The sequence below is a fragment of the Microcaecilia unicolor genome, chromosome 6 (assembly GCF_901765095.1).
Source record: "Microcaecilia unicolor chromosome 6, aMicUni1.1, whole genome shotgun sequence".
Taxonomy (NCBI): Eukaryota; Metazoa; Chordata; class Amphibia; order Gymnophiona; family Siphonopidae; genus Microcaecilia; species Microcaecilia unicolor.
The window spans coordinates 264,596,454-264,613,427 of NC_044036.1; the positions used below are offsets into that span (position 1 = coordinate 264,596,454).

General features: G+C 41.6%; 1 protein-coding gene across 7 annotated transcripts in view; it reads right to left on the reverse strand.

Moving 5' to 3' along the window:
• Nucleotides 1-16,974, reverse strand: part of STRBP (spermatid perinuclear RNA binding protein) — a 482,484-nt gene that overhangs the window by 102,984 nt on the left and 362,526 nt on the right. For all 7 annotated transcript variants that reach the window (XM_030207341.1, XM_030207340.1, XM_030207342.1 and 4 more), the window contains one exon: nt 507-618. In XM_030207341.1, coding sequence (XP_030063201.1) covers nt 507-618 — 112 coding nt within the window. The remainder of the gene's footprint in view (nt 1-506; nt 619-16,974) is intronic.

The window sequence follows — 16,974 nt, forward strand, 5'->3', positions numbered from 1 at the left end:
CTGAAATAAAAAATTGTACTTAAAACAAAAAAAAAAAACTGGAAAAAAATCCTTCCTTTAACTTTTACAACTTGAAAGGCAAGGGAGCATGAAAGCTTTTATAGAGGTTATCGTTCCATTTTACCCTACTAAAAGCCTTGATCTCAGAGCTGCATTGGCTCTGTGACTCAGCAAGTGACATAGGAGACAGTTTAGTATCTGAGCAGCTGCTTTCAGCCTACACCCAGCATCTTAATTCATAAGGAAATAATATACAGATCTATTTCAGCAGTACATCTGAGAATTCTTTTAGCAACTTATAAAGAAGAACTTGTCACCAATTAAGCATATGGTGAGGGTGGAATGTTTTCCTGTGATCTTTGTATTTCAAACATTTCTTTAAATGGGGAGCCAAAAAAAAAAAAAAACAGACAAAATACAACTAAACTGCAGATCTTTAATATAAATTTAACTACATGCTGTTACATGAAATTATTACCTATCCTAAATATAAGAATGTTACTCACCTTCTCTATCTGTACCCGACCAGGAATATTTTTGAAAAGATTTTTTTGCAGGGAGTGGGTCCATTTCAAGCACTTTGTATATCTGACCAAATGCTAATAATCGCAGTGCATGCTATAATTAAAAACAAAACAAAAAAAAAGCAGTGTACCATTATTAAAATGGCAGACCAAATTCATTGCACACATTCTTGCAGCATATACTTTATAATGCTTTTTCTTTATGTTGATGTAAAAGTTTTACTTACTGACAATTTTTGTAAGCCACCTTGAACTGGCTAGGTGGTATAAAATGCCACACTAAATTAATCTCGTTTACTAAGCCATGCTAGCGGCTGCTGTACGCTAATGCCGATGCAGCCCATCCACTTTGAATGGGCTGTCTCAGCATTGCCACACGCCTTAGTAAACAAGGAGGGGGGGGGGGGGGGGGGGGGGGCAAGTCAAATTAAAGAGCCCAATGGAAAGCAGTAGTATATGTTAGCTAAAAATTATCAAGAAGTGCTATTTTCTAACCTAAAAACGTCGACAAACAATAAAATATATTTCCTGGAAGTTATGAAGCCTGTATTAAAAAGGTAGCCAATCAGAAGGTATTCTGGATTCAGCTCACACCTTTTTCAGTAGTAGCTCAAAATGAGTACCATTCAGGTATACCAGGTATTTCCTTGTCCCTAGTAGTCTCACAACATAAGGGGTTCTTTTACTAAGGTGTGGGAAAAAGGGCCCTGCGCTGGCAGCAGAGGCTGTTTTTCCCGGACGCCAGGGCCCTTTTTCCTATAGCTAGTAAAATCTTTCCTCCCCCCCCCCCCCCCCCAAAAAAAAATGGCAATGCGGTGAGAATTCTCACCGCGTGGCCATGCGGCGGGGAGCCCTTACCGCCACCCACTGAGGTGGCGGTAACCGGACAGTGCGTGGCGATGCCCGATTACCGCTAGGTTACTGTTGTGCTAGCCATTTCTGGGGGTTTTCTATTTTCCTGGAAATGGTGCACACTCGGGATGGGATTACCACTGGTGGCAGCACTGGGTTGGCGGTAGTCCCAAAAGAGTGAGCGGTAACCCCGCGTCGGGCTTAACGCCACTCTATAAAAGGGCCCCTAAGTTTATACCTGAGGCAGGAGGGCTAAGGGAGGTCTTTTACTAAGGTGCGCTAGCATTTTTAGCTCGCGTTAAAAATCAGCTAGCGCTAAACGCAGAGTCGCCCATACAAATATAATATAATAGGCGCCTCAGCATTTAGCATGAGCTAAAAATGCTAGCACACCTTAGTAAAAGACTCCCTAAGTGATTTGTCTAAGACTGGAAGCAGCCACAGTGAGATCCGAACTGGTTTTCTTGGTTTTCAGCTCACTGATCCTTTATTAAGCTACTTGTCCACTCCATGTACCACAGCAACAACAACAACAAAAGCCACAAATCAACTGTGTAGCATTTACTTTCATTAAGGAGGAAAATGATGAAAATTAATGTTCTGATTCTGTTTTATGCCCTTTATTATTCTTTTTTTTTTTCTCTTATTTTATCATTTTACTTAATTACATTCATATTTATCACATAAATGTAAGGGAAAACAGAAATTAATATTAAAAAAGAAAACATTTTCTCCCACCAATATATGTTATATAATCGTCCACAACTGGGAGATCCAAGATCAGGAAAACAATCTCAAAGAAAATAAGAAAAACTCAAAATGGTTAATCTTACAATTCACTTTTTCTGAGGGAGGAAGGTTAATCGGTAATTGCAGCCGGTACAGTGGTAACTAAAAGAAGTTGCTGCAGAGGGTTCTTCATCTGTTCTTTCAACTCCACAAACTCTTGTAATTTCTTAGGTTCAACAAATAAGTAATTATTAAAATTCAAAGAAACAGAACACTTACAAGGGAATCGCACTAGGAAGGTCCCACTTAGGGCAATGATCTTTGGCTTAAAAGCCAAGAGTTCACACCTCCTAGTCTGCGATTCCCCTGATAAGTCAGGAAATATATTTATCTTTGAACCCAAAAAACTATCAACCATGTGTCGGAAATACAATTTCAAAACATTATTCCTATCTAAATCAAAGGCGAAAGTCACTAGTTACCCTTTATTATTCTAAATACACTGATTAAATTTTGCAGCATTGCACAGACACTTTTTTCAAGTACAACCATCTTTATTAATTCTAAACAAATAATATACACAATAAAATAAATCATATATCAGATATGATATAACATGTAAGCACATATTTTGATGTAACAACAACCAAATACGTAAAGGAAGGCACACCATGATATTAAAGGAGATTAGCTAGCAACATGGGCATTACTATTAGGTAATCCTGTACAGCAAAATAACTGAAAGAGCTCCCCGACCTTATTAAGCTTTCTAAATGAACCAAACTTCTCAGCTATTTTTACTTCATATTTATATACAGTTAAATAGAATTCTACCAGAAAGTTAAAGCGACTTTTATATTATCTTTCCATTCAAGTACAATTGTCTTTCGAGAAGTAGCAATTAGAATAGCGAAAAGCTCACACTGTTCAGGAGATAAGGGAATAGGTAAGCAAATTAAGCAGAAAATAATAATTTTGTAAGATAGGACAGTGAAAAATATAAATTCAGCAAGATAAGATATTCTGTCCCACACTGCATTCCAGAAGTTATATAAGTTATTACATGAATATTGCACATGTTCCAGCATTCCAAAAGTGATCTTGCATGATCAACATAGGTTTTTTTTGTTACATTTGTACCCCACACTTTCCCACTCATGGCAGGCTCAATGCGGCGGGCAATGGAGGGTTAAGTGACTTGCCCAGAGTCACAAGGAGCTGCCTGTGCTGGGAATCGAACTCAGTTCCTCAGTTCCCCAGGACCAAAGTCCACCACCCTAACCACTAGGCCACTCTCTGAGAGAGATCCTTATTAGCTCTATGTTGTTCAACTGGAGTCCAGACAGTCTTGCGCATTATAAAAATATAATGATTGCAAAGTGGGCACAGATGCTAAAAGTCTGTTAGCTTTAGGCCAAACTTTTGCCTATTGTGAAATTGTTAGGATCACATTCGTATCTATATTTCATTAATGTGGAATTGGATGAGCTTAGTTTAGTGATAAAATATTTATAGAATTTGGAGGAAGTTTTTCCAGAAAGTAATGCCTCTGAAATAATTCTATAAATCTCAGGTATAGAAGAATTATTGATAGGGATAGATTTGCTGGAAAGCAATGCAGAATTAATTTATAAGTACCTGTAAAATTGTGATTTAGGTAATGAATATTTTAATTGTAGAATAAAGGAGCTAACTATATTATTGTAGAGGATATCATATATATGAAAGATATAGTAAGTAGCCTAATTATATCAGTTAAATGATTTTTGTCAATACAGATACGAGGATTACCTCAGATAAGGACACAGGTGGTATTGAGGATGGGACAGGGTAAGTAACTAGTTTATGGATTGCAACAAGTGTATCACATATTCCCCAGGATTCTATATATTGCACCAAGATTTCATCTCAGAAATCAAATTGTATTCCATAACAATGCGCATAACTTAATTAGTCAACAAGCTAATCAGTGCTAATTGGATGTTAACAAGCAATTATCAACACTAATTGGCATTAATTGGAATTTACGTGCAATACAAGCGTATTCTGTAATGTCGTGCGCATATATTCTAAGTCACATAGTTGAAAAGTGGGCATGGTTATGGGCACAGAATGGGCGGGTCACGGGTGTTTTTAAAATCTATATGCGTTGTTATAGAATACACCCGCTTTGAGCCTAATTTAGGAGTCAGGATTTTCACCAGGTTTTAGTTGGCGTAATTGTGACTAAATTTAGTTGCGTGGACAGGCACTTGGCATATTCTTTATACTGCACGGAAGTGTAAGCATATATATTCTAGTAAATGTAGGTGTACTTTATAGAATATGCCTAGGAGTATTTTTTTTTCTGCGCAGAATTTTGCCATATATGGAATCTAGCCAGTTATGTTTACATCATATTCAGGCTTAGGGATTAGAGTGCAAATTCTACATTTTAATGGGATAGGCATCGACAGTTGTTGCTCAAATAGCAACCATACAGGAGATAACTCAGTAGGCATATCATCAGCCAATAAAACGCAGCTCTTAATAAAACGGCTTGATTGTAGAATTCCAAAATGTGGAAATTAGCCCCTCCAGATTCTTTAGGGCATCTTAACTTCTGTAAGGCAATATGGGGTGGCTTATTGTTCCAGAGAAATTTAGTAAGTAGTTTGTCAATGCTAATAAAAAATGACTTTGGAAATTGTATCAGTAACATACTCAGTAGGTATAAAACTTAGGGTCTTGACATCATCATTGTTTTTTTTTTGTTTTGTTACATTTGTACCCCGCGCTTTCCCATGCACAAAAACTGTCACTTAGCTATTATAGGGGCTCTTCTACTAAGCTACGTTAGGCAGGAAAAATGGCTTAACGCATGACATGCTAAAGTGTTCTGCATTAGATTTGCCATCTGCGTGCACTAACCCTCAAATTCTATATATGGTTCCTAAAGTTGTGCATGCTAATTTGGCTGCATGGCCACACTGTGTGCACAACTTAATTGAACAAGCCAATCAGTGCTGATAATTGGCAATTAACAACCAATTACAAACATTAATTGGCAATAATTACGATGTATACTCCTATCCAATTCTATAACAGAATGCGCCTAAATCCTATCGTATGTAACAATTTGGGGGCACGTTTAGGGGCGTTCCTGGGCGGTGTTCCACGATTTTATGCACGCTGATCTAGAATCATGCTTAAGAGTGCCTAACTTAGGTGCCAGTATTTAAGCCTGCCTATAGCAGGATTAATTGCAGCTGCGTTCAGTTAGGCGCCCTTTAGTGCTAAGTACAATTCTATAAAAGACACATACTCTTTATAGAATCATGCTAAATGCGTTTCATTTTTGGTGCCGATTTTTAAGCGCAACATTGAATTTACTCCTAAGTGCACAGTATCTGTTCTTGGAGGGGGCATGTCAGAGGCACAGAATGGGCATGGAGGTGCTAATCAGGTAGTGCACTCGCATTACTGACATGCTAACTGGTCAGTGTGTCTATTAACACAGGAGTCTTTAGTGCCTCCTAAATAGGAGGCAGTAAGCACTGTTGTGTTAATATTTTTTTACATGGCCTTGTGTATTAGCACACGATCATAGATTCAAGAAACAGAAAATTGCCTCTTTTTACTATCACACTAGAAATTGGTTTAGCATGTGGGAAGTCCAGCATAAGGATGCACTAAGTCCATTTCTTAGGAGGGCAGCTTAGTAAAAGGGCCCCCATAATAACTAAGTTAAATTAGCTTAAACACCCACCCCCCTTATTCTAATATCATTTATTAGATTATTTTAAATACCGTGTACAATCAAAGTGGTTTACATATTGCATTCAGGTACTTCTCTGTCATTCATAATACAGTTTTCCTGCTAAACTGCTTTTTTCATTTTTTTCCACTCTGTCTAAAAAGTGGCATAAAGCAGCATTGCCAGGCTAACATAGCAGGAATATTCTCATCTCCACCTCTCTCTCCCCTCTCTCTTTGCAGTGCATCCAAATTTCAAGGGGGCAGGCTGGGGAATGTTAAGGGCAGGACTTGGGCATTCTTAAGACCTGGATGTTTTTTTTAGTCATAATGGAACACTGTAAAAATGTCCAGGGCAAAAATAGGACATTTTTGGCCAGACCTACGTAAGTACATAAGCACCGCCATACTGGGGAAAAGACCAAGGGTCCATCAAGCCCAGCATCCTGTCTCTGACAGCGGCCAATCCAGGCTTCAAGAACCCGGCAAAACACACACACAAAATTTTTTTTAAATAATGTTCAATGGACTTTTCCGTAAGGCCAGCTGCTGTCACTACATTCTCTGGCAACGAGTTCCAGAGTCTAACTACACGCTGAGTAAAGAAAAACTTTCTCCTATTGTTTTAAATCTACCATATTCTAGCTTCATCTTGTGTCCCCTGGTTTTGTTGTTGTTTGAAAGTGTAAACAAACGCTTCACATCTGTCCGCTCTAATCCGCTCATTATCTTGTAGACTTCTATCATATCACCCCTCAGCCGCCTTTTCTCCAAGCTGAAGAGCCCTAACCTTCTTAGCCTTTCCTCAGGGAAGTCATTCCATTCCCTTTATCATTTTTGTCGCCCTTCTCTGCACCTTCTCTAATTCCTTTATATCTTTTTTGAGATGTGGCGACCAGAATTGGACACAATACTCGAGGTACGGTCGCACCATGGAGTGATACAATGGCATTATAACATCCTCGTGTTTGTTTTCCATCCCTTTCCTAATAATTCTCAACATTCTGTGCGCTTTCTTAGCCGCCGCAGCACACTGAGCATAAGTTTTTAACGTCTTATCAACGATGACTCCCAGATCCCTTTCTAGGTCCATGACTCCTAACGCGGAACCTTGCACGACATAGCTGTAATTCGGGTTCCTCTTACCCACATGCATCACTTTGCACTTGTCAACATTGAACTTCATCTGCCACTTGGACGCCCAATCCCCCAGTCTTGCGAGGTCCTCCTGTAATCTTTCACACTCCTCCTGTGACTTGACAACCATGAATAACTTTGTGTCATCTGCGAATTTAATTACCTCACTAGTTACTCCCATCTCTAGGTCATTTATAAATATGTTAAAAAGCAGCAGTCCCAGCACAGACCCCTGCGGGACCCCACTAACTACCCTTCTCTACCGAGAATACTGACCATTCAACCCTACTCTTTGCTTCCTATCTTTCAACCAGCTCTTAATCCATAGTAATACCCTACCTCCGATCCCATGACTCTCCAGTTTCCTCAGGAGTCTTTCATGAGGCACTTTGTCAAACGTCTTTTGAAAATCCAGATACACGTCAGACTCACCGGTCTATAATTTCCCGGATCTCCTCTGGAACCTTTTTTAAAAATCGGCGTAACATTGGCTACCCTGAAGTCTTCCGGTACCACACTCGATTTTAGGGATAGATTGCATATTACTAACAGTAGCTCTACAAGTTCATTTTTCAGTTCTATTAATACTCTGGGATGAATACCATCAGGTCCTGGTGATTTACTACTCTTCAGTTTGCAGAACTGACCCATTACATCCTCCAAGTTTACAGAGAATTCGTTTAGTTTCTCCGACTCGCATGCTTCAAATACGCTTTCCGGCACCGATGTCCCTCCCAAATCCTCCTCGGTGAAGACCGAAGCAAAGAATTCATTTAATTTCTCCGCTACGGCTTGGTCTTCCCTGATCACCATTTTCGTCCAGCGGCCCAACCGATTCTTTAGCCGGCTTCCTGTTTTTAATGTATCTAAAAAATTTTTTACTATGTATTTTTGCTTCTAACGCTAACTTTTTTTCAAAGTCCTTTTTTGCCCTCCTTATCTCCACTTTGTATTTGGCTTGGCATTCCTTATGTTTCATCTTGTTACTTTCAGTCGGTTCTCTTCTCCACTTTCTGAAGGATTGTTTTTTGGTTCTAATGACTTCCTTTACCTTACTGTTTAGCCACGCCGGCTGACGTTTGGTCTTTTTTCCCTTTTTCTAATACGCGGAATATATTTGTCCTGTACCTCCAGGATGGTGTTTTTAAACAGCATCCACGCCTGATGCAAGTTTTTTTACCCGGCAAGCTGCTTTTAGTCTTTTTTTCACCGTTTTTCTCATTTTGTCGTAACTAAAGTTAAACGCTAGTGTATTTGATTTGCTAAGTTCACTTACTTCAATGCCAATATCAAAACTGATCATATTATGATCACTGTTATCAAGCGGCCCTCGCACCGTTACCCCCCAACCAGATCATGAGCTCCAGTAATGACTAAGTCTAGTATTTTTCCTTCTCTTGTGGGGTCCTGAACCAGCTGTTCCATGAAGCTGTCCTTGATTTCCATCAAGAAATTTCACCTCCCTAGCGTGTACCGATGTTACATTAACCCAGTCTATATGTGGATAATTGAAATCACCCATTAATATTACATTGCCCAATTTATTTGCTTCCCTAATTTCCTTTGACATTGCTGCGTCCGTCCGCTCGTCCTGTCCAGGCGGACGGTAGTACACCTCTATCACCATCCTTTTCCCCTTTTCACGTGGAATTTCAATCCACAAAGATTCCAATAGGGGTTTTGTCTCCTGCAATATTTGCAGCCTATCTGAGTCAAGGTTCTCATTTACATACAGTGTTACCCCTCCTCCAATCCTATCCACCCTATTGCTACAATATAATACAATATCCAATTTTTCATTGTGTGCAATGTTTTACCATTGCAAGAAAAGGTTTAGATTTTTCTTGCAATGGTAAAACATACACACTGAAAGGCAGAACCACATGTCGATCAGTTGGCATCATTTATTACATCAAATGCCCTTATGAGAAATATTACATTGGAAAATCAACTAGATCTTTGCATGAGAGACTAATTGAGCACCGCTCGCGAATAATGGCTCAAAATCTTGGGGCACCCATTGTTCAACACTGTCTAACAAGCATACTATAGAAGACTTGAAGTGTATGGTAATTGAGCAAGTAGTCCAGTCAAAGAGAGGGGGTGATTTGAACAGATAGATATTGCAGCGAGAAACATTCTGGATTTTCACATTAGATACGAAAGAACCTAATGGTTTAAACACATACATTCAATGGAGCTGTTTTTTTATAAAACACTTTTTTCATAAAATTATTTTTTTCAAATAGAAATGGAGATTTCTTTCAGAATCCTCATTTTTATTTCTATTTCTATTTTTTTGTTGGATATTTATTGTTTGGATTGTTTCAGTTCATCTGAATGTTTAAAATTGTCTGTAGAATTTCCCTGGTGGTCAGGTGTGACTTTTTTTGTGCAAGGGCACCTCTATCCTCTCTAAGATATTGTGTATTGAGGGTTTTAATTTTGACGCCGATACGTCTAGTCATGACGTCATTTAATCAGCTGGTGCGGTTTGTTAGCAATAAAAGGACGCCGTCGCCATCTTAGTTTGATAACACAAGGGAATATATGCACACACATTTGAGGCAGTTAACCGGGTAAGCCACCAGCTATATAGAATGAATGCAAAATACAATGACGTTTCTTAAGAAGTTTATAGTCCTTTTTTTTCTCTCTTTCATACAACAGAATTGGTGACTCCCCCTTGATAAAGTTAACACGAAACGGGGACCTGTCGGGGTTTATGAGTGCACCAACCTGTCTAAGCTAAGTGCTGTGTATATTTTGATTATATTGAGAGTGCTGTATTGATTAACAGTCATTAATGAGTGATAAGAAGAGGTCGGTGGAGGTTGAGTCAATGATTAAATAACGAACACGAGCTAGTTATTCACCTATTGAGTGAAAAAATTTTTTCGTGTTAAATATATGAGACTCTACTTCACTTTATAGTAATTACTGAGCCTCTATGCAGATTGCATTTGCATTCATATACTTTGTGTATATTGCGTTTGTGATTTTTCACACTCGACAGAGTGTAGGCTCATATTTGTTTTGGCAGTATCCTAGAAATAAGCAGTGTATTTTCCCCAAGTCCATTTTAATAATGGCTTATAAACTTTTCTTTAAGGAAGCTATCCAAACCTTATTTAAACCCAGCTAACTGCTTTTATTACATTCTCTGGCAACGAATTCCGGAGTTTAATTACCCGTTGATTAAAGAAATATTTTCTCCGATTCATTTTAAATTTACTACTTTGTAGCTTCACTGCATGCCCCCCCTAGTTCTAGTATTTTTGGAAAGAGTAAACAAGCGAAATAGACCTCTATCATATCTCCCCTCAGCCATCTTTTCTCCAAGCTGAAGAGCCCTAGCCACTTTAGCCTTTCCTCATAGGGAAGTTGTCCCATCCCTTTTATCATTTTTGTCGCCCTTCTCTATACTTTTTCTAATTCCACTATATCTTTTTTCAGATGCAGTGATGAGAACTGAATACAATATTAAAGGTGTGGTCGCACCAAGGAGTGATACAAAGGCATTATAATGTCCTCATTTTTGTTTTCCATTCCTTTCCTAATAATACTTAACATTTTATTTACTTTCTTAGCCGCCGCACACTGAGCAGAGGGTTTCAACGTATCATCAGCGATGATGCTTAGATCCCTTTCCTGGTCGGTGACTCCCAATGAGGAACCATGCATTACCATAGCTATAGTTCGGGTTCCTCTTTCCCACATGCATCACTTTGCACTTGCTCCTACATCCCAATGGTTTGATTTTGTGCGTTTTTCATTTGGGACTCCCTCCCCCCCCCCCCCCCCCCCCCGAAAGATGACCAAAAAGATAAATGCAGAGAGCACAAAAACATCTAGGAAGTGTCCATTTTTGAAAAAACCTCAAAACAAAACCCAAAAACCAGACATTTTGCTGTTTCGAAAATGGTTATATTTGCTATTTGAATTCTGGACGTTTTAAGCAAAAGGTCCAAAGTCGAACTTAGATTGAAAATGCCCCTCCATGTATCTTACAGTATTATCGATAAATTGTTTCCCCTGGCTGGAATTACATTGCTCTCTCTCAATTGTTTTTCTTTACCTTTATGTTGGAAACAAGCAGTGATTCAACCTATTTTGAAGAGGAGATCAATAGACATTTCAACCTCCGCTAACTATAGGCCGGTCTCTAATTTATGTTTCCTGGCTAAAATGTGGTGAATCAATTAATAACTTTTATTAATTCTACTAATGTGTTGCATCCAAGGCAGTCAGGTTTTCATCGAGGCAGCCTTTTTCCAGTGAGGTTCATGGTATTCTAAATAGCGGCCATAGTGATCTTTCTGGACTATCATCAAAAGATTATGTACTACTGGAGTCGGAGGGGCGGAGGGTTTGGAATGGTTTGTTTTGTCCTATAAGAGCGTAGTTTCAGGGTAGTAAATGGTGATAGTGTCTCTCAAAATAACCATCTAGAGTGCAATGTGCCTCAAGGTTCTGCCCTTTCTCTAATATTATTTAGTATTTTTTGAGCCCAGTTACTCACATTGATCCAGTTCAGAATTGTGTTTCTCTCTATGTGGATGACATTTTGCTTGTGGCTAAGGTTTCACTTTCAGAACCAGACTGTTTAGATGCTTTGCAGTTGATATTTTATACTGCTGAACATTGGGGCATAGATTAAAGTTAAATACAGAAAAAACAAAGCTGTTGTGATCAACAGGTTTACCCTATCTCCTCCTCAGTGAGAGTTCTGGGGATGATGCTGGACTTTATGGACACTTTGGAGCCACAGGTTAATAAGGTGGTAATAAAAAAACACTCTCTCATGTGAAAACTACTTTGCATTTGCAAATGTTTTCATGTTCATCAGTTTCGGCTACTGGTTCAAGCTTTGTTAGTGAATTCCTTGGATTAATGTAATGTTACTTATCTAGACCGTTCTCAAGTCTTAATGTGTACGTTACAGACAATCCAGAATACTATGCTAAAGTTGATATTTTTTTAAAAAACATTCTGATCATTTGTCAGAATATTATTCTAAAGTTCATTGGTTGTCAGTAGCTGTAAGGGTTATGTTCAAATTATCTTGTTTGATGTATGAGGTTTCTTTTGGTTTAGCTCCTTTTTATTTGATTCAATGTTTTGTTTTGTCAAATACTATACATGCTTTCAGATCTATAAATTTATTCTCCTTTCTTTCAATGAAGGATAAAGTAAGAAAGAAGTGTATAGATACTCTGCTTTCTTATCAGACAGCAAAATTAGGTAAAGAAGATTCCTCTTTGATAATTCAGGAGTCGAGTTATGTACATTTTAGACGATCGCTTAACACATATTTATTTAGGATCTATGGAAGGAGGTGAATGTATTAGGCTTTTTGATTAATCCTTTTGTTATTGTATTTCTTGGGATGTCCAGTCTCTGCACGTAATCCGCATTGAACTGCAAGGTATTGCGGGCTACAAGTATTAAGTGTTATGGGGTGGAGATTAGCAAGTTGGTGGTAAGCATCCCACGTAGATGCATGAAGTGAGTGCTCCTCTCTTCAGGAGAAAATAGAGTTTGTATATCGATTCTACTTCCATCAAAAATAAAGCGACCAAACGTTGAATTTCTACGTTATCATCTATGGCGACTTCTAAAAATATTAAAGCTGACCAGCCAACTCCACCATCTCCGAGTGGCAAAAATGCCAAACTGGAGCCGAGCACGGCAGAAAAAATGGCATTGAAGACATCTGATGCTCAACTAGATCTCCTTGTTCAAGAAAAGCAAAGTTTCTTACCTGAAGCAGGTATTCTCCGAGGACAGCAGGCTGGATATTCTCACGTGTGGGTGACGTCACGTCGGCCCCCGGAGGATTTTCAGCAAAAATCTCTAGAAGTCTCTTCTGGAGCATTCCACTGCGCATGGCAATCACACTGCGCATACGTAATTTCCCGCCCATCGCGCGGTCCCGCTCCTCAGTTAAATCCAATAGTAAAGAAGAAAAACAACTCCAAAGGGGAGGTGGGAGGGACTGTGAGAATATCCAGCCTGCTGTCCTTGGAGAATACCTGCTTCAGGTAAGAAACTTCACTTTCTCCGAGGACAAGCAGGCTGATATTCTCACGTGTGGGGTATCCCTAGCCCCCAGGCTCACTCAAAACAATAATCATTGGTCAATTGGGCCTCGCAACGGCGAGGACATAACAAAGATTGACCTGAAACAAGAAACAGCTAACTGAGAGTGCAACCTGGAACAGAATAAAATTGGGCCTAGGGGGGTTGGAGTTGGATTCTAAACCCCAAACAGATTCTGCAGCACCAACTGCCCAAACCGACTGTCGCGTCGACTGTCCTGCTGAAGGCAGTAGTGAGATGTGAATATGTGGACTGATGACCACGTCGCAGCCTTGCAGATCTCTTCAATAGAAGCTGACCTCAGATGAGCCACTGACGCAGCCATGGCTCTAACATTATGAGCCGTGACATGGCCCTCTAAAGTCAGTCCAGCTTGGGCATAAGTGAAGGAAATGCAATCTGCTAGCCAATTAGATATGGTGAGTTTCCTGACAGCAACTCCCCTCTTGTTGGGATTAAAAGAAATGAACAACTGGGCGGACTGTTTGTGGGGGCTTGTCCGCTTCACATAAAAGGCCAATGTTCTCTTGCAGTCCAAGGTGTGCAAACTGCTTTCGCCAGAGCGGGTATGAGGACGGGGAAAGAATGTTGGCAAGACAATTGACTGGTTCAGATGGAACTCCGACACCACCTTCGGCAGGAACTTAGGGTGCGTACGGAGGACTACTCTGTTATGATGAAATTTAAGATAAGGTGCATGAACCACTAAAGCCTGAAGCTCACTGACCCTACGAGCTGAAGTAACAGCCACCAAGAAAATGACCTTCCAAGTCAAGTACTTCAGATGGCAGGAATTCAGTGGCTCAAAAGGAGGTTTCATCAGCTGGGTGAGAATGACACTGAGATCCCATGACACTGGAGGAGGCTTGACAGGGGGCTTCGACAAAAGCAAATCTCTCATGAATCGAACAACTAAAGGCTGTCCAGAAATAGGCTTACCTTCTACACGATGATGATAAGCAGTAATTGCACTAAGGTGAACCCTTACTGAGTTAGTCTTAAGACCAGACTCTGACAGGTGTAGAAGGTAGTCAAGCAAGGTCTGTGTAGGACAAGAAAAAGGATCTAGGGCCCTGCTGTCACACCAGACGGCAAACCTCTTCCATTTAAAAGAGTAACACCTTTTCGTGGAGTCTTTTCTGGAAGCAAGCAAGACTCGGGAGACACCCTCAGAGAGACCCAAGGAGGGGAACTCTAAGCTCTCAACATCCAGGCCGTGAGAGCCAGAGACTGGAGGTTGGGATGCAGAAGCGCCCCCTCGTTCTGAGTAATGAAAGTTGGAAAACACTCCTATCTCCATGGTTCTTCGGAGAACAACTCCAGAAGAAGAGGGAACCAAATCTGACGCGGCCAGAAGGGAGCGATCAGAATCATGGTTCCGCGATCTTGCTTGAGTTTCACCAAAGTCTTCCCCACCAGAGGTATGGGAGGATACGCGTACAGAAGGCCTGTCCCCCAATGAAGGAGGAAGGCATCCGATGCTAGCCTGCCATGGGCCTGTAGTCTGGAACAGAACTGAGGGACCTTGTGATTTCGTTGAGTAGCAAAAAGATCCACCGAGGGGGTGTCCCACTCTCGGAAGATCTTTCGGGCTACAGCCATGTTCAGCGACCACTCGTGAGGTTGCATTATCCTGCTCAACCTGTCGGCAGGCTGTTGTTTACGCCTGCTAGATAAATGGCTTGGAGAAACATGCCGTGCTGGTGAGCCCAAAGCCACATCTGAACAGCTTCCTGACACAGAGGGCGAGATCTGGCGGTACCCCCTTGCTTGTTGAGGTAGTACATCGCAACCTGATTGTCTGTTTGAATTAGAATGATTTGGTTGGATAGCCGATCTCTGAAAGCCTTTAGAGCGTTCCAGATCGCTCGTAACTCCAGGAGGTTGATCTGAAGTCGCTTTTCCTGAAGGGACGAAGCTCCTTGAGTATGAAGCCCATCTACATGCGCTCCCCACCCTAGGAGGGATGCATCCGTCGTCAGCACATTTTGTAGCTGAGGGATTTGGAATGGGCACCCCAAAACCAGATTGGATCGAATTGTCCACCACTGAAGGGAATTCCGAAAGTCGGTGGACAGCTGGATGACATCCTCTAGATTCCCTGTAGCTTGATACCACTGGGAAGCTAGGGTCCACTGAGCTGATCTCATGTGTAGGCGTGACATGGGAGTTACATGAACTGTGGAAGCCATGTGCCCCAGAAGTCTCAACATCTGCCGAGCTGTGATCTGCTGAGACGCTTGAACCCTGGAGACCAGAGACAGAAGGTTGTCTGCTCTTGCCTCGGGACGATAGGCACAAGCTGTCTGCATGGCATGGCACAGAAAACAAACTATGGAGGTCTTTTAATAGGTCGTGGTAGCATTTTTAGCTTATGGTAGAAATCAGTCGGCAGTAAATGCCGAGATGCACATTATATTCCTATGGGCGTCTCTTGCCTCGGGACGATAGGCACAAGCTGTCTGCGTGCACAACAGAGCCCCTATAAATTCCAATTTCTGAACTGGGATTAGATGGGACTTTGGGTAATTGATTACAAACTCTAGTAGCTCTAGCACCTGAATAGTCATCTGCATGGACTGCGAAGCTCCTGCCTGGGAGGTGCTCTTTACCAGTCAATCGTCTAGATAAGGGAACACATGCACTCCCAGCTTGCGTAGCGACACGGCAACAACTGCCAGGCACTTGGTAAATACCCTGGGCGCAGACGCCAAGCCAAAAGTCAGCACACAGTACTGAAAATGCTGTGCTCCCAGCCGAAACCGCAGATACTTCCTGTGAGCTGGAAGTATTGAGATGTGAGTGTAAGCATCCTTTAAGTCCAGAGAGCATAGCCAATCGTTTTCCTGAATCATGGGAAGAAAGGTGCCTAGGGAAACCATCCTGAACTTTTCTCGGACCAGATATTTGTTCAGGCCCCTTAGATCTAGGATGGGACGTATCCCCCGTTTTCTTTTGCACAAGGAAGTACCTGGAATAGAACTCCAGCCCTTCCTGCCCTGGTGGAATGGGTTCGACCGCATTGGCGCTGAGAAGGGCGGAGAATTCCTCTGCAAGTACTTGCCTGTGCTGAGAGTCAAAGATTGAGCTCTCGGTGGGCAATTTGGAGGTTCGGATTCCAGATTGAGGGTTTATCCTAACCGGACTATTTGAAGAACCCACCGGTCGGAGGTTATGAGAGGCCACATTTGGTGAAAAAATTTTAACCTCCCTCCCACTGGTAAGTCGTCCGGCACGGATACTTGTAGTGCGGCTATGCTCAACTGGAGCCAGTCAAAAACCCGTCCCTGGTTTTTGCTAGGGAGCTGCAGGGGCCTGCTTCGGCGCACGCTGTTGACGAGAACGAGCGCGCTGGGGCGGAGCCTGAACCGGATGCCGAGAAGTAAGAGTCTACCTACGGCCCCTAGAGGCGTAGGAAGCACTTGCCTTCCCTCGAAAAAACTTCCTAGAAGGCGCCCGGCAGGAGAGAGAGTCCATAGCGTTATCACGCTGAGAGATGATCAATCAGCTCTTCAACCTTCTCACCAAAAAGATGATCCCCCTGGCAAGGGATATCCGCAATCTTCTGCTGAGTTCGTTCCTCCAGGTTAGAGGCATGCAGCCATGAGAGTCTGCGCATCACTATACCCATAGCAGAGAATCTGGATGTCACATCGCAAGTATCATAAATACCCCTGGACAGGAATTTGCGACACGCCTTCTGCTGCCTGACCACCTGGCGAAAAGGCTCAGCCTGCTCCGGCGGGAGCGCGTCAACCAAGCTCTCAAGCTGCCTCACTGAGTTCCGCTAATGAATGCTTATGTAGAGCTGGTATGATTGAATTTTGGACGCGAGCATGCCTTTCTGATACACCTTCCTCCCAAAAGAGTCCAAAGTTCTGTGTTCCCGCTCCGG